This window comes from Staurois parvus, unplaced genomic scaffold (assembly GCF_062004578.1).
Source record: "Staurois parvus isolate SC_StPar_1 unplaced genomic scaffold, SC_StPar_1.0 ptg000361l, whole genome shotgun sequence".
NCBI lineage: Eukaryota > Metazoa > Chordata > Amphibia > Anura > Ranidae > Staurois > Staurois parvus.
In genome coordinates this window covers 11027422-11045590 of record NW_028318157.1, presented here as the reverse complement: position 1 = coordinate 11045590, position 18169 = coordinate 11027422, and the positions used below count along the sequence as shown (strand labels likewise).

Sequence of the window (18169 nt, the reverse complement as noted above, 5' to 3'; positions counted from 1 at the left end):
TAGCAGCAGGAACCATTGACTCCTGATGATGTCAATCACAGCCAGTGAGTCAATGAGGAGAGAGTGGGGGCGGGGCAAAGCTGCGCTCTGTGTATGAATGGACAATCTCCATTCACAGGAGCATGGCTTGTGAGCAAGCCTGCTTGAATGTCTCCATAGCAGGAGGCTTGCTATTGGGGTCACTTGGAAAGGAGCAGGAGCCAGGACTGCTGCTGCAGGATCCAAAAAGAAGAGGATCAGGGCTGCTCTGGGTAAAACCACTGCACAGAGCAGTTAGGTATAATATATATATTTTTTAATTATAATTTTTGAATCACTTTAAGAACAATTTTTAGGGTTGCATTACTGACCCCTGTCTAGTTGCCCAGGCGTCATGCTGATCCTGTAACTTCAAGATTTTTTTGAGTCACTGAAGCAGAACAAGTAATTATCTGAATCTACACTCCTGATATAATAATGCAGCCTTACCTGTCAGAATTTACTCTAGTGTTATTAAATTGTATTCTTTCCTTGTGCAAAAGTGTCAGGTGTTTACCTTCTTTCAGCAACCTGGGCAGAGTGTTAGTTATCAAGACTGAGCTCAGGTAGGAGAGAGGTCACTTTTCATGGATGTCTCAAAGCCACAAACTGTGCTGCCATTTCTGTCTTAGGAGAATACAAGTGGATAAAATCACACATCTATCTTTGGGAAATAAGTGATAAAAACTCAAAAGCGGAAACTGAAGTTCTTATAAATACCCATTCTTTTCTGATTCTCTTTAGAAAGTCCTGTCTCTGTGTTATTTACTCAAGAGGACTGTGCCTATTTTTCTGGGCTGTGACATGTCCTGTAGGACTAGGGCTTTCAAGGTGTTGACGGAAGAACAGGAAACATGGTTGTCAGTATAATTCATACACTGGTATCACACTATGTATTTATAATCTGGTGATATTCATAAGCAATCATGAAACACATGGCCCAGGTTCAGTTCATGAGATAATTCACAAATCCAAAATGAAATCTGCAGACCTTGAAAATAGCCCCCAAATCCCACATGAAGTGACACCCCTGTACAATGTAGGTTTGCTAAAGTGACATTTAGAAAAAAAAACTATTGCTGCTAAATGATAGATCCTGACCGACTTCATTCTGGTCGTAAACAAAGGGGCCTGGGGATTACTTCATAAGGGTCTGGTATTGGATTAAAGGTGAACTCCATGTATTAAAACATCCAAAAAAATATGATGTGGGGTCCTCCTAAAAATCCACATCACATGGAACAAGCCAACTCCTCGCTCTGAGCTGAACAGGGGGTGGGGACAGGTAGGGTGATTGGCACATACATCGCCAGCTCTCTGGTCCTCTGTTCTTCCGTGTCTGTAACAGGCAGCACAGAAAACAATCACTTCCAATTAACAATGGTGTCTGCTCATCTTTTGTTAATTAGGAGCAGCATCTGTTCCAATTTCTTATGTTTAGAAGAGCGGTACAAACTTGTTTTTGTACAACCCTTTGTTAATTCCCTCCATTCTCCTTTGATGTAAATCCAACATCAATTTTGCTTTCCAGTGAGGTAGATCCATCAGCAGTCATGGTGAATGCCAAACGCCCATCCCAAATGACAGTTTCCCAGCTAGCTGCTAAATGTCTACAAACCTGTGATGTCTTTGACCAAATATGATCATGGCCATATTTGGTCAATGATATCTACCACCAACCCAGGCTTTCGTTTTTACATTAGGTGGCCAGTTGGGAAGTTGTCATTTGAAATGGAATAGCAGCAGTAATAATGGGATCACTGTGACTTGGGTTACCGTGTATGAGTTGGTGGGTAATTGGGGTGTCACCAGGGGCGGATTGACCATTTGGAAACTTGGGCACTGCCCGAGGGCCCGGGGTCAGTAGGGGGCCCCATGAGATGCCCCTGGTACCTTTTTCATAGGCTTTTTTGAGTTTGGGCAAGGACACAGGGGCCCCATGATCCCCTATTGCCCGGGGCCCCATAAGTTGTCAGTCTGCCCCTGGGTGTCACATTATGATTTGTAATGGATCTACCTCCCTGGATGCCGTGATTGACTTTGGATTTACATTGTGAGGCATTTTTGTAACTAACAAAAGGCTTCTTCTGCGGTGTGGGTGTTGTCATTTCATATTATTTTTTTTATTGATTGGTAAATGACAATACTCTGTACTCCATATTTATTCATGTAGTAGGTAGGATATTCATAGACTCCTTATTTTAATGGGAGTTTCCAGATTTCAATACCCCCCCCACATCTTCTGGGACAGAGACAAGGGAAGGAGACTCTTATCAGCATCAACATGGGAATAAGGTGCCTTTATGCCACCTCCTTTTCCTGGTCAGCCAGGCTGCATGCCCAGATAAATGTCTGGTACAGATTTTTAGGGAGACTGCATTCCTTTTTTTTTTTTTTGCACGGGGTCCATCTCAAAATCTATACAGACCCTCAGACTGCATGCCTGGATAAGGGTTTGGTAAGGATATTAACGGATGCCTCACACAAGAAAACAAAAAGAATCAATGGGATTACCCCTCTTCTGAAATATACAAGGACATGTGCTCTCCACATTGGGAGGGTACCTTAGCAGGTGATGTAATACCATCACAAATGTATGACTTCCAGCTATAGGATCTCTGGGTTTGAGTGGATGGGCAAACTGAAAAAATCCTGTTCAACAAACTGTGAAAAGCTTGAAGGCAGGTTGTACTCTTGGTTCAGCTGAACCCGGAGCTCATCTCTATTCATACGCATCACCAGAGTTGCTAATTACATAATCGTGCAGTGCTCTTTGTTTATTAGGGCATCACATTTTATTTTGCTAATAACCTTACCTCACTGCAATTGACAGGGCTTATCCAATACATTTTCATTGAACCTGATCGCATTAGTGAGTAGTAATTTATCCTGAGGGGGTTGCGCAAACAGTTGGAAAATGGCCATTGAAAGAGAGATGTGTCCCAGAGAACAATAAACAGAAAAACATATGTTCTTTCTCTGTAAAGCAGAGAAACATACCTGTCGGTACGCTAATTCATAAAGAACACAACAAAAGTCTTTATTTGGGACTTTATTATATTAACTTTTTGCTCACAAAATAGACATATTTTTTTTTGTGTTTACAAAGCAGATATATATTTCATAGTTTCCTTTTCATTTAATTTTCATAATTTATAAATTAAAATTTGTGCATGGCTCAAGTGACAATTTTATAATTTATAGTGTTGGAAACTTCATGTGCTGAAGCCTTTATTGATTTACGTTGTTTGGTGCACTACAATTAACAGGTAGGTGTGAGAGTGTTTTTATTTTCGTTTTTGGAACATCACTGTTTGCCATGTGCCTCTAATTATTTGCTAATACATTTCTTCTGAGTAGTGGAAACTCTATAATTTTTTATAAAAAGTTAGAAATTGTCTCTGAGTTTCAGAAGAAGCTGTTGTTGCCTTCCACAACTATCCAAGCACCACATTGGGTTGGAGTGAAATTGGTTACCTACAGTCAGGCCCTTAAATATTGGGACATAGACACAATTCTAACATTTTTGGCTCTTTACACCACCACAATGGATTTGAAATGAAACGAACAAGATGTGCTTTAACTGCAGACTGTCAGCTTTAATTTGAGGGTATTTACATTCAAATCAGGTGAACGGTGTAGGAATTATAAAAGTTTGCATATGTGCCTCCCACTTGTTAAGGGACCAAAAGTAATGGGACAGAATAATGATCATAAATCAAACTTTCACTTTTTAATACTTGGTTGCAAATCCTTTGCAGTCAATTACAGCCTGAAGTCTGGAATGCATAGACATCACCAGACGCTAGGTTTCATCCCTGGTGATGCTCTGCCAGGCCTCTACTGCAACTGTCTTCAGTTCCTGCTTGTTCTTGGGGCATTTTCCCTTCAGTTTTGTCTTCAGCAAGTGAAATGCATGCTCAATCGGATTCAGGTCAGGTGATTGACTTAGCCATTGCATAACATTCCACTTCTTTCCCTTAAAAAACTCTTTGGTTGCTTTTGCAGTATGCTTTGGGTCACAATTAGAGATGAGCGAATTATTCAAAAATTTGATTCGGCTGATTCGCCGAATTTGCGGGAGAAATTTGATTCGATGCGAATTTATTCGCCGCGAATTTAAGTTATTAAAAGGGTTTCTAGGCTTCAGAGAGCCTTTAAATTAGTGCAGAACACTGTACCTTTAATTTAAATGCCCTTGGAGTCTGCTGGGGAAGAGAAATAATACTGTCAGTCAGTATGACATGCAGATGAGTGCCGTCGATCTTAGAATCACCGTACACTTCACTCATTTGGGCAGTCACGGGGCACGACGAAGAAGAAGAAGAAGAAGAAGAATGAAAAAAAGAATGAAAAGAAGAAGAAGAAGAATGAAAAGAAGAAGAAGAAGAATGAAAAGAAGAATGAAAAGAAGAAGAAGAAGAATGAAAAGAAGAAGAAGAAGAATGAGAAGAAGAATGAGAAGAAGAATGAAAAGAAGAATGAAAAGAAGAATGAAAAGAAGAATGAGAAGAATGAAAAGAAGAATGAAAAGAAGAAGAAGAATGAAAAGAAGAAGAAGAAGAATGAAAAGAAGAATGAGAAGAAGAATGAAAAGAAGAATGAAAAGAAGAATGAGAAGAATGAAAAGAAGAATGAAAAGAAGAATGAGAAGAATGAAAAGAAGAATAAGAATGAAAAGAAGAATGAAAAGAAGAATGAGAAGAATGAAAAGAAGAATGAGAAGAAGAAGAAGAATGAAAAGAAGAAGAAGAATGAAAAGAAGAATGAAAAGAAGAAGAAGAAGAATGAAAAGAAGAAGAATGAAAAGAAGAATGAAAAGAAGAAGAAGAAGAATGAAAAGAAGAATGAAAAGAAGAAGAAGAAGAATGAAAAGAAGAATGAAAAGAAGAAGAAGACTGAAAAGAAGAAGAAGAAGACTGAAAAGAAGAAGAAGAAGACTGAAAAGAAGAAGAAGAAGAATGAGAAGAAGAATGAGAAGAAGAATGAAAAGAAGAATGAAAAGAAGAATGAGAAGAATGAAAAGAAGAATGAAAAGAAGAAGAAGAAGAATGAAAAGAAGAATGAAAAGAAGAAGAAGAAGAATGAAAAGAAGAATGAAAAGAAGAAGAAGAAGAATGAAACGAAGAAGAAGAAGAATGAGAAGAAGAATGAGAAGAAGAATGAGAAGAAGAATGAAAAGAAGAATGAAAAGAAGAATGAAAAGAAGAAGAAGAATGAAAAGAAGAAGAAGAAGAATGAAAAGAAGAATGAAAAGAAGAATGAAAAGAAGAATGAGAAGAATGAAAAGAAGAATGAGAAGAAGAATGAAAAGAAGAAGAAGAATGAAAAGAAGAATGAAAAGAAGAAGAAGAAGAAGAATGAAAAGAAGAAGAATGAAAAGAAGAATGAAAAGAAGAAGAAGAATGAAAAGAAGAATGAAAAGAAGAAGAAGAAGAATGAAAAGAAGAATGAAAAGAAGAAGAAGACTGAAAAGAAGAAGAAGAAGACTGAAAAGAAGAAGAAGAAGAAGAATGAAAAGAAGAATGAGAAGAAGAATGAGAAGAAGAATGAAAAGAAGAATGAGAAGAAGAATGAAAAGAAGAATGAAAAGAAGAATGAGAAGAATGAAAAGAAGAATGAAAAGAAGAAGAATGAAAAGAAGAAGAAGAAGAATGAAAAGAAGAATGAAAAGAAGAAGAAGAAGAATGAAAGGAAGAAGAAGAAGAATGAAAAGAAGCATGAAAGGAAGAAGAAGAAGAATGAAAAGAAGAAGAAGAAGAATGAAAAGAATGAAAAGAAGAAAAAGAATGAAAAGAAGAAGAAGAAGAATGAAAAGAAGAAGAAGAAGAATGAAAAGAAGAATGAAAAGAAGAAGAAGAATGAAAAGAAGAAGAAGAAGAATGAAAAGAAGAAGAAGAAGAAGAATGAAAAGAAGAATGAAAAGAAGAAGAAGAAGAATGAAAAGAAGAAGAATGAAAAGAAGAATGAAAAGAAGAAGGAGAAGAATGAAAAGAAAAAGAATGAAAAGAAGAAGAAGAATGAAAAGAAGAAGAATGAAAAGAAGAATGAGAAGAAGAATGAAAAGAAGAATTAAAAGAAGAATGAGAAGAATGAAAAGAAGAATGAAAAGAAGAAGAAGAAGAAGAATGAAAAGAAGAAGAAGAATGAAAAGAAGAATGAAAAGAAGAAGAAGAATGAAAAGAAGAAGAAGAAGAATGAAAAGAAGAATGAATAGAAGAAGAAGAAGAATGAAAAGAAGAATGAAAAGAAGAAGAAGAATGAAAAGAAGAAGAAGAATGAAAAGAAGAAGAAGAAGAATGAAAAGAAGAATGAAAAGAAGAAGAAGAAGAATGAAAAGAAGAAGAATGAAAAGAAGAATGAAAAGAAGAAGAAGAAGAAGAATGAAAAGAAGAAGAAGAATGAAAAGAAGAAGAATTCCAGTACAGCAAAAGGTGTATCTGCAGAGAGCTCCGCTATTTCTGACAGTTCTCTGACAGTTCCTTCACATTTACAGCAGTTGAAACATTGTATCTATTTATTTCCGAATAAAAACATCTGTATCCTAAATGGAAACAAATAGATACAATGTTTCAACCGCTGTAAATGAACTGTCAGAACTGTCAGAGAACTGTCAGAAATAGCGGAGCTCTCTGCAGTGACACTTTTGCCGGCTGATCGGGGAAAATTCGATTTGTGCATCCGAAGTTTGCTAAAATTCGGATTCGATGCGAATCGAATTTTTCCTAATATTCGAAACGAATTCCACTTCGCCAAGTTCGATTCGCTCATCTCTAGTCACAATCCATCTGCACTGTGAAGCGGCATCCAATGAGTTCTGAAGCATTTGGCTGAATATGAGCAGATAATATTGCCTGAAACACTTCAGAATTCATCCTGCTGCTTTTGTCAGCAGTCATATCATCAATAAATACAAGAGAACCAGTTCCATTGGCAGCCATACATGCCCACGCCATGTGTTATGATCCACCAGGTGGTGCCTCTGGCTGCCCACTTGACAGACCTACCCAAAGCGTGGAGTCTAAGTCCCGGTCTGTGCTTTCACCAGGGCCCCTGATGGTGGGGATGGACTTGAAACAGACCAGGACCAGGTCACGACCTCTGAGCAGGCCCACCAGTGGCAGAGGGAACCTCCGGGGATGTATAGGTACCGGGAGAGCCAGATGTGAGGAGGCCAGCAGGACCTAGCAGGATGGATCACGAGCAGTGGTCCCGTGGGGTAGGCGAGGTACAGAATTGGCAGGCGGAGAATCGTCAGGTCACACGCAGGGTCAGCAGGATAAGTCAGTCCGCAGATAGGTCAAACAAGCCGGGAGTCAGGAGGGGAGAAGGCAGAGTAGTCAGGACAATCCGGGTCAAACACAGGAGAAGACAGCGTAGTCAGGACAATCCGGGTCAAACACAGGAGAAGGCATCGTAGTCAGGGTCAATCAGGGTCAATAACTCAGGTACAGGAACTCAGGAACACAGATAGACCTTGCGGCGATTAGTGACAGTGCAGGGCATCTTTAAATATTGCGCCCTGCACTGTCATTGGCCGTCCAGGATGCGCCCTCGGGCTGTCATTGGCCGCCCGAGGCGCGCCCACGGCTCCTACTGCGCATGCGCGGCGTCCTGTCATTTGCGACTCGCCAGGACCTGATGCTTGTGTCCCGGCGTGAGCCGTCACCAGTGCGCGTGCGCTGGCCGACAGGACGCCGCGTTCCCTGACACCATGACACTACCACCACCATGCTTCACTGATGAGGTGGTATGCTTAGGATCATGAGCAGTTCCTTTCCTTCTCCATACTATTCTCTTCCCATCACTCTGGTACAAGTTGATCTTGGTCTCATCTGTCCATAGGATGTTGTTCCAGAACTGTGAAGGCTTTTTTAGATGTTGTTTGGCAAACTCTAATCTGGCCTTCCTGTTTTTGAGGCTCACCAATGGTTTACATCTTGTGGTGAACCCTCTGTATTCACTCTGGTGAACTCTTCTCTTGATTGTTGACTTTGACACACATACACCTACCTCTTGGAGAGTGTTCTTGATCTGACCAACTGTTGTGAAGGGTGTTTTCTTCACCAGGGAAAGAATTCTTTGGTCATCCACCACAGTTGTTTTCCGTGGTCTTCTGGGTCTTTTGGTGTTGCTGAGCTCACCGGTGCATTCCTTCTTTTTAAGAATGTTCCAAACAGTTGTTTTGGCCACACCTAATGTTTTTGCTATCTCTCTGATGGGTTTGTTTTGTTTTTTCAGCCTAATGATGGCTTGCTTCACTGATAGTGACAGCTCTTTGGATCTCATCTTGAGAGTTGACAGCAACAGATTCCAAATGCAAATAGCACACTTGAAATGAACTCTGGACCTTTTATCTGCTCATTGTAATTGGGATAATGAGGGAATAACACACACCTGGCCATGGAACAGCTGAGAAGCCAATTGCCCCATTACTTTTGGTCCCTTAACAAGTGGGAGGCACATATACAAACTGTTGTAATTTCTACACTGTTCACCTGATTTGGATGTAAATACCCTCAAATTAAAGCCGACAGTCTGCAGTTAAAACACATCTTGTTTGTTTAATTTCAAATCCATTGTGGAGGTGTATAGAGCCAAAAATGTTAGAATTATGTCGACGTCCCAATATTTATGGACCTGACTGTATATCCACTTACCTACTGGGTACTGTTACCCCTTCCTGCTCAGGCCAATTTTCAGCGCTGTCGCACTTTGAATGGCAATTGCTTGGCCATGCAACACTGTACTAATATACAGTTTTTAATAATTTTTTCACACAAATAGAGATTTCTTTAGGTGGTATTTAATCACCACTGGGGTTTTTATTTTTTGCTAAACAAATGAAAAAAGACCACATATTTAAAAACTGTAGTTTCCGTTATAAAATTAGTTTCCATTATGAAATTTTGCAAACAGGTAATTTTTCTCCTTTACTGATGTGCGCTGATGAGGCTAAATTGATGGGCACTGATAGGCAGCACTGATGCGCACTGATAGGCTCCACTGATGAGATGGCACTGATGAGGCAGCACTGAAAAGCATTGACAGGCTGCACTGATGGGCACTAATGAGGCAGCACTGATAGGCTGCACTGATGAGGCTGTGTGGCACTGATGGGCACTAATAGGTGGCACTGATGGGCACTCATTGGCATTCATAAGCGGCACTGTTGGAGCTGCACTGATCATCATCAGTGCCGTGATTATCAGTGTAGATGTCCCCTTTCACACTTGCCGGTTAGTGCCTTTCCTCTCCTCACTCTGTGACAGTACGAGGAAAGGAAAAAACGATAACTGACATGTGTGTTTACATTGTGCGCAGCTGTGATTGGACACATCTGAGCATGTGGTAATGGCCCACTGTAATTGGCCCTTTGCCTCTCTCTGTGATCAGCTGTGTCTGAAGGACACAGCAATCCCAGAGCATGCCAGAAGCGTGCCGCAGCAGGTGTGCATTTCTGGGAGGATGTCAATAGACACCTTCCCAGAACTGGACAACAGTACTGTAGCCGTCACTCTAGAGTGGGTATTTGAAAGACATTGCACATAGAAATGATGATGATCAAAATGCAGTAACCTATAGCAACCAACCTGTAAATTCAGTGGTCTAAAACATGACACCTCTAGAAGTCCTGTGCAATTACTTGCAAAACATTTTAAGAATGATGTTGATTGCCCTGTCTGAGATACTATACAACCACAAGAGGGAGAATCCACAAAGCTGTACGCTAAATATGACGTTGACAACATCGCACAACAAGTAACGGTGACACATAGGCCAATTAAGATTTTTGGGTAAAATCAAATAAATAAAAATCAAAGGTAATTTGTCCAGACAATGCACAATTGTTTCTTTTCAGAGAAGTGGCTGGGCAAGTGATAGGTGACAGTTTTGCTGTGCAAAACCCCAAGAGCTCTTGGTTTAGAAAAAAGAAAAGCACTCTAGGATTTCAGTCAAGCAGCTGAAGCGTGATCACGGAGTGCAGCTTCCTGTGATTCAATAGCAGCATTCTCTGACAGGGACCCGCAGAATCAGTGAGGGGGCTGTGGTCTCCAGCACACAAATCTGCCTTTCCTGCTGAATTTCTAGAACACATCAAATTCACCGGACATCAATTTAAATGCCAGTTTGACTATTTCATCCCACCTGCTAATCCAGAGACAGGTCACACATCACTACATCCTAGCTGCTGAGAACACCCACTTAGAAATAATTGGTGGACGGAAACAGATGTAATTCTTGTGGGAATCACATTTGTAACTCCCCCTCTTCATCTTATTTTATCTGCCACTGAATGCCTGGTACAAAATGTGCTTCAGGTCCAAGCAGAGAAGAAGGGGGAGTTGTAAAAATCTGTCAGCTCTGAGCAATACTTTGGTTGTGCTTTTTCTTCTCATTTGGATTGTGCTTTCTAAAAACTAGATCAAACAGAAGAGAGGTGATGTCCACAGCAGCCCGCCAGTTTCCAGCTGCTATTTTCTGTCCTGATTAAAAGAAAGGTTAACACCATATTGGGTGCCAAGGGTAAGAACTGCACTGTTCCTTGTCGAAGGCGCAGATTGGTATGTCACATGGCAGGACTACAGCTAAAAAAAAAAGCATCACCAGTGCTAAATTCCCCAGATCTGACCATGGTGGTAAAAAAATGCTGACACATACAAATTTGTCTGCCAATCAATTGTTGGCATTAGGCAATAGAGAGAATTGTATTATTCAGTTTCCTCTCATCTGTCACTATCTTACTTGACATCTTAAAGTGATATTAAAAGCTCAATTTTTTTAAAAAAACAAACATGTCATACTTACTTGTTCTGTGCAGAGCATTCCTGATCCTCCTCTTCTTGGGTCCCCCTCCGGAGTTCTGGCCCCTCCCCCTGCCCAGTGTCCCCATAGTAAGCCACGTGCTTGGGCACTGGTACATGCTCACACCCGGGTCAGCTCTGTGTGTCTATGAGACACACAGAACACGGCTCAGCCCCCCCTCCGCTCTCTCCTGATTGACTGCAAATGACAGCAGTGGGAGTCAATCAGTCCTGCTACTGTGTCTCAGCCAATGAGGAGAGAGAGACCCGGGACAGAAAAGGCTCCCATTTACAAGAGGGGGTTAAGGTAAGTATTAGGGGTGGGGGGAGCAACACACATAAGTTTTTTTACCTTCATGTACAGAATGCATGGAGTTAAAAAACTTTCATCTTTTACAACAACTTTAAAGCTAGGCATTGGGCAGATATAGAAGACACAAAGAAATGTATCATTACTGCAACATTAAATATATTACATTTAAGACATTGTACAGTGTTGGCTGAAGTGTGAGAGGGACAAGATGCACAAGGAGCCAATATGTTCATCTGCTGACAAAAAGCATGCTGATAGAAGGAGAGAACAGAGTAACAGAGAGTTGAGCTCATCAATGGGCTTCTTCTCCTTTCACTGCCCATTCACAGTCTGGGGGTGGGTCTGGAACAACATCAGAGCTGAATGATGCTGAACTTTAAACTGAGAACTTCTAGTGGCAGAAAAAAAGTTCTGCAGTGGAAATCTCTGGATTGAAGGTGAATATTGCAGCAAAAGCTGTGTGTTTTTTATCTTTTAACGGGGTATAGATTTTTCTTTTGGTATTTTTTGCTGGAGTTCTGCTTTAACATGTAGGCTTCTGCCAGCGCTAGCAATTCAACTGGCCCCATAAAACACCGGGAACATAATCTCTGAGGCAGTAGCTGAATAGGCAGCAGGGAACTAGGTGGATCAATGCATGGTGTGCATAGTGGTGAAATCTATAGGGATGCTTATCTAAGCATTTCTGGGTATTCTCATGACATTGGATGGAAATATTCCCTTGGTGGTCATCCTAAAATAGAGTTAGAGCGGAAGGGCAAGTTAAGCCCTTAGAGAACGTCTGGGAAGGTTATGGTCCTAGTGTTTTGTCCTTTCTGTACCTTTCCTCTGGTTTATTTTTTAATCAGCTGTTGTGAATTCAATTTTGAAGGAAAAATTCATGCACAATTATTTACTTATGTCTGCTTTTAAAAAAAAACAAAACTAGTAATAGTAGGCCTGTACTAAGGAATAAAGTCCTAGCATTTCTGGTATGTACTGCGGAAATTAAAGTAGCAAATACACACAATGTCATTTAACCCAATAGCATACCTTACTTGATTAGTGCATTAAGAACTTACAGGCATATGCCTCTGTGTGTCCCTTGTGCACCTGATAAACATATACCACACAAACGCAGGATCTCATACAAAGGGTAAAATTCTCTCCACTGCTGATGCCAAACAACCCCTCTTCAAATGTCATCCTGTATTTCTCTCCACCACCCACAGTCCATCCGGCCAAGAAACAATCAGTTCAGTGATCACTACTTTGTGTGAAAGCAGTCGAGAAGGAGAGAGAGAGAGACAGAGAGCCCAGAGTTAAGTCTCAGGCAAAGTTACATTGATGCAGCAACGATTTGTGCAATGGTGCCAGCATCAAGAAACCTGCATTCTTTGCTTCTCTTATAAATAATGCTTGCTTTCATAATCCCTAAGACAACCCTTGCTATCTGCACTTGCTCTTGACGCCTGAAATCTGCTTATTCTTTTTTTTTTAACAGTCTTGTGCTGTCCTGGGTTTTTCTATCACCGTATTCTACTTATTAACCACTTCATGCAAAATGCCAGTTATTTAAGAAATATACAGTATATTGTATTATTCTTAAATACTGCATAACTGCACAAACTAGTTTTGCAAAAAAGCTACAGATTCTTTGTAAGTGCACCAAGGATTGATTTACCAAAAAGGCAGTGATGGGGCAGTAACCCATAGCAACAATGAGATGCCAGCTTTTTTTTTTCTTTTGCAGCCAGACTAATTATACCTGAATCATTGTTCTGGGCTTTTTAATATCATGATGTATTTCAATTAAAAAAAAAAAAAGCATGGGTCTCAATTCACTAGTCTAATTTATAAAAGCAATTTAAAAAAGCAAATTGCAGTTAACCCTATCACTCCTTTATACAACAACTTTTACTGATCGGACTACCATAAACCAAAATGTGGATGCTATGGATCACAGGTCTTTAAAAAAAATAATAGCATAAGCAATTATCTCCTCCCACTTGCTCTGGCAAGCAAAGAGTTACACATAGCTCCCCAGCCAGGGTTTATGAATCTTTGCCAACAAGAGTTAATGAGCTTCTCGGCACAAATAGGTTAAAATGTACCACTGACACCATACAGAGTAATTGCTGTAATAATGATCCAAATATTCTACAGTTCAACACAGAGATGATTTTATATGGCCCACATATAATTACATCTAGACTACAGGACCTAACTCTCAAGTCATCCCAGTGGTCCCATTAGAGGACAAAATCGTGTTTGAGGATGAAAAGCTGTCCATCAAATCCTGTCTTTTCCCTGCCCCTTCTCATTACAACTTGCCAAAGGTCACTTGGGCATCCACAGCCCATCCACATGAGTCTGGGAATGCAGGGGCACATTAACTCTTTTATCTCTGGGTTTCAGCATGCAAATCCCAGAAAAGCATCTAGGGGCCTTTATCCCTTTCTAAACAGTTAAGCATCTGACAGCGGTGGAATTGCAAATGATCTTGTGTCAGCATTTAGCAGTCAACACGCAAGCAGTTAGATAGAATCAGCTACTATGTACATTAGTTTTAGCAGGTCAAACATGCACAGTAATTAATACAGACATGCATATCGCTCCTGATTACAAAGATTTCCAATGCACATGCTGCACAGATGTACATACCAGACATGCCAGAGCAGGTGACACACACAGCAATTGCTTGTATGCATCTGTGCATAAGGGGGGATGAAAATAAAAGAAAACTCACAGCATTTTCCTGAATGTAGTGCAGCTTATAAGTGATGCTCAGGAGTATTTGAGGGAGAGGGAGGGGGTTGTGCATCCACTGTCCTCTTCAGACAGACCAAATCCAAGGATCACAATGAGTTTCACACTCCCTTTCCTATAATGAAAGGGACAGATCACATTTGAGCTTTACAAGAGAGTACAATAGACAGGCACAACGTGTTTGCAGTGCTCCCCCAGCAACAAATTTCTAGAGCGTGACGTCATCCCCCTCTCAGTCTGAGGGAGCTTGCAGAACAGAAGGGTCTACAGAAGCCCCACTTATAGCAAAGCAGAGAAGGGAAAGCAAGCCACGGTGAGAACTACTGCCAGTCACTGCAGACTCCCACTCTGATAACTTCTTCCCACATCTCCCCAGAGATCATGGATGAGGACAAATGAGAAGAGCTTGATTTCTCTGCTTTGATATGCAAACCTGCATCGGACCTGCAAAGAAGAACAACCTCATGCTTTCCTGATGCGTGAGTACACAGTTCACATCTCTATATATTTTCTGTGCTATACTGGGAAATACAGTACAACATTAGGGATCTGCCTGAGAATAAGGGCATGGGGGAGTTTGCAATGCCCTACTCAATTAATACGATTTATTTAAGCATCCTCTGCATATATTGGGATTTCTAGCTATATTGCATTTGCAAATGTGTTTCCTTTTCTTTTATTTTCAAGGTTTTAACGTAGGTACCAGATCTTGGATCTGTGGGATATAAAGATGCTGAACAGCATTTTGTTGCTGAGTGTTATATCAGTGACTGCGATCTTAAAGACAGAGAGTCGTAAAACTGCCAAAGACATATGCAAGATTCGTTGTTTGTGCGAGGAAAAGGAAAATGTGCTAAATATCAATTGTGAAAACAAAGGCTTTACCAGTGTCAGTTTACTGCTTCCACCACAGTCTAGAATCTACCAGCTTTTCCTTAATGGCAACTTACTAAGCAGGCTGTACCCGAACGAGTTTGTCAATTACTCCAATGCGGTGACTCTACATCTAGGCAACAACGAGCTGCAAGAGATCAGGACTGGAGCTTTCAACGGGCTAAAGACACTGAAAAGATTGCATCTAAATAATAACAAATTAGAAGTATTAAAAGAAGAAACTTTCCAGGGCCTTGAGAGTCTTGAATATCTCCAAGCAGATTACAATTTCATCAGTGTCATTGAAGCTGGGGCTTTCAGCAAACTGAATAAATTAAAAGTCTTGATACTGAATGACAATCTTCTGCTTTCTCTACCAAACAACGTCTTTCGCTTTGTACTTTTAACCCACTTGGATCTAAGAGGCAATAGACTTAAAATGCTGCCCTTTGCTGGTGTCCTTGAGCACATTGGTGGGATCATGGAGATTCAACTGGAGGAGAACCCTTGGAATTGTACTTGCGATTTGATTCCACTGAAAGCATGGCTAGATACCATTACAGTGTTCGTAGGGGAAATTGTCTGTGAGACCCCCTTTAGACTTCATGGAAAAGATGTCACTCAGCTTACAAGACAAGATCTGTGCCCTAGGAAAAGTGCCAGTGATACAAATCAAAGGTCTGTTCACCCAGCTTTTCCTGATACTCGTGTACAAAGGATGCCTCCAACATTTAACCCTGCAGTAACCCCAACCAGACCCCCCAAGGCCAGCAGACCTCCAAAAACTAGAAACAGACCCACTCCTAGAGTAACTGTGTCCAAAGATAGGCAAATCTTTGGGCCTATCATGGTTTATCAAACCAAGTCTCCAGTTCCTCTAAGTTGTCCTGAAACTTGTGTTTGTACCTCACAGACCTCTGACAGTGGCTTAAATGTTAATTGTCAAGAGAGAAAAATCGGCAACATATCGGATCTTCAACCTAAGCCCAGTAGCCCAAGGAAATTGTACCTGACAGGCAATTATTTGCAAACTGTTTATAAAACCGATCTTCTTGAATTTAGCTCCCTGGATTTGTTACATCTAGGAAATAACCGAATTGCAGTTATACAGGAAGGTGCCTTTTCCAACCTCACAAGTTTACGTAGACTTTACCTTAATGGCAACTACCTTGAAGTACTCTTCCCCTCTATGTTTGATGGTTTGTTTAGTTTGCAATATCTTTATTTAGAGTACAATGTAATTAAGGACATTTACCCACGTACATTTGATGCTCTGAGCAATCTTCAGCTCTTGTTCCTAAACAACAATTTGCTGAGATCACTGCCTGATAATGTATTTGGAGGCACTGCCTTGACAAGGCTAAATTTAAGAAACAATCACTTCTCTTATTTGCCTGTAAAAGGAGTTCTTGATCAGCTCACGGCCTTCATCCAAATAGATCTCCAGGAAAACCCTTGGGATTGCACCTGTGATATTTTAGGTCTTAAGAACTGGATTGAACAATCTAGTTCAACTGTGGTTGTCCAGGAAGTAACCTGTGAATCCCCACTGAAACATGCTGGGGAGCATTTAAGGATTATGCCCAAGGAGACAATCTGTCCAGAAAACCCACATTTAGCTGATGCCACCATGTTATCTTTCAATCATAAATCCCACACACCACATCCTTACAGTGTATCACCAAGCCCCTACCCTGAATTGCATACTGAGGTTCCACTGTCAGTGTTAATTTTGGGATTGCTAGTCGTTTTTATCCTGTCCGTGTGCTTTGGGGCTGGGCTTTTTGTCTTTGTACTCAAAAGACGGAAAGGGGTACAGAGTGTTTCAGGCAGCAGTGCAAACAATTTAGATCTCAGTTCTTTTCAGCTCCAGTATAGTTCATATAATCCCAGTTCCAATGACAAAACTGAGGCTCATGTGTACAACTACATACCACCACCTGTTGGGCAAATGTGCCAAAATCCGATCTACATGCAAAAAGAAGGAGATCCTGTTGCTTATTACAGAAACCTACAAGAGTTTAGTTATAGTAAACTGGAACATAAAAAGGAAGATCCAACTGCATATACAATAAGCACAACTGAACTGCTGGAAAAGTCCTCCACCCCAGCAGAGCCAGAACTTTTGTACCAGAACATTGCAGAGAGGGTAAAGGAGCTGCCCAGTGGAGGAGTAGTTCATTATAACTTTTGCACCCTGCCCAAAAGGCAGCTCATGCCAGCATATGAGTCGAGGCGTCAAAATCAGGACAGGATTAATAAAACTGTTTTATATGGCACCCCCAGAAAATATTTTGCTGAACAATCTAAACAGGAGCATCTTTTTCTTCAAGGAAAAATGCAGTCAGAGCCAGATTACCTTGAGGTTCTGGAAAAGCAAACTGCAATAAGTCAGCTGTAGGCAACATTTCTCAACATTGCTACAAGCTTACTGGTTATATGAAGTGTCAGAAGCAATTGTGCATACACTGTATGCCTTTTTTATGCTACACAGGTACAGATACATTGCATTACCATCGGTTTTGGGTACAATGTATCTCATATTTCTTTTGTTGTTTTTTCTTTTTAAATTATTTCTTTATTTTACTTTTAGAAGCAGTCTCCTTTAAATGAATGTTTGCTTTTATTACCATTGTTTTTATCTTTCCTTTCAAATTTTTGTTTAAATAAGAGTGAATTTGATCTAATGTTCTAAACAGTAGAAGATCTCCAAAGATCTCAGTGAACTGAACTTTTCTATGTAAATAACATACTGTTTTAAATCAATTACCAACTGCAGCCACTGGGCGTCACTTGTTTGAGTTAAAGTGCCTTTGCACTTTAAATAACCTAAATTTTGCTTTTAGCTTTTATACCATGGATATATTTTAATGTGCAGTATTTCTGAAAGAGAAAAATATATTATATATATATATATATATCCCCCAAAATATGAGAGGTCACTTTTGTATTTTACATTGCATTGATAAAAAAGTATTGCTTTTACAGGGCAGGAAAATAAACAATAAAGACATGTTTAAATTGTATATCTCTTCCTAAATATGTAGATGCAAAACTATAGGATCGTAGAAATATAGAAATGAAATGCTTCTTTGAAAGGAGATATATATAATATTATATATATATATATATATATCTATATATATATATAGATATATATATATATATCAGTTCCATTGCTTAGTTTTCATTTCAGCTCTACTGATGTTAATTGTTTTAAGACTATTTTCCTAATTAAAACAGAGTTAAATAACTGAAATACAATTTTTGTCTATTAGCGTTAAATAATTTTATTGATTGCAACGTGCATTTGGATTTTGATGCAGTTTTGCACACATGGTAATACTCTGGGTTTTGAAAGCTTGCAATACTATAGTATTTTCAATATGTTAAAGAAAATTGCCAATTAGGT

General features: G+C 39.9%; 1 protein-coding gene and 1 long non-coding RNA gene across 2 annotated transcripts in view; one reads left to right on the top strand and one right to left on the bottom strand.

Moving 5' to 3' along the window:
• LOC149456513 (uncharacterized) overlaps positions 1-14036 on the bottom strand; it is a 79436-nt gene extending 65400 nt beyond the window's left edge. Inside the window, exon 1 of the long non-coding RNA XR_016313870.1 lies at positions 13865-14036. This is a non-coding gene — a long non-coding RNA (uncharacterized LOC149456513). The remainder of the gene's footprint in view (positions 1-13864) is intronic.
• Positions 13911-17783, top strand: SLITRK2 (SLIT and NTRK like family member 2). Its single transcript, XM_089684960.1, has 2 exons — positions 13911-14363; positions 14572-17783. The coding sequence occupies exon 2, from the start codon at positions 14615-14617 to the stop codon at positions 17156-17158; it is 2544 nt and encodes an 847-aa protein (XP_089541086.1). The 5' UTR covers positions 13911-14363; positions 14572-14614; the 3' UTR covers positions 17159-17783.
• The last annotated feature ends 386 nt before the right edge of the window (positions 17784-18169 follow it).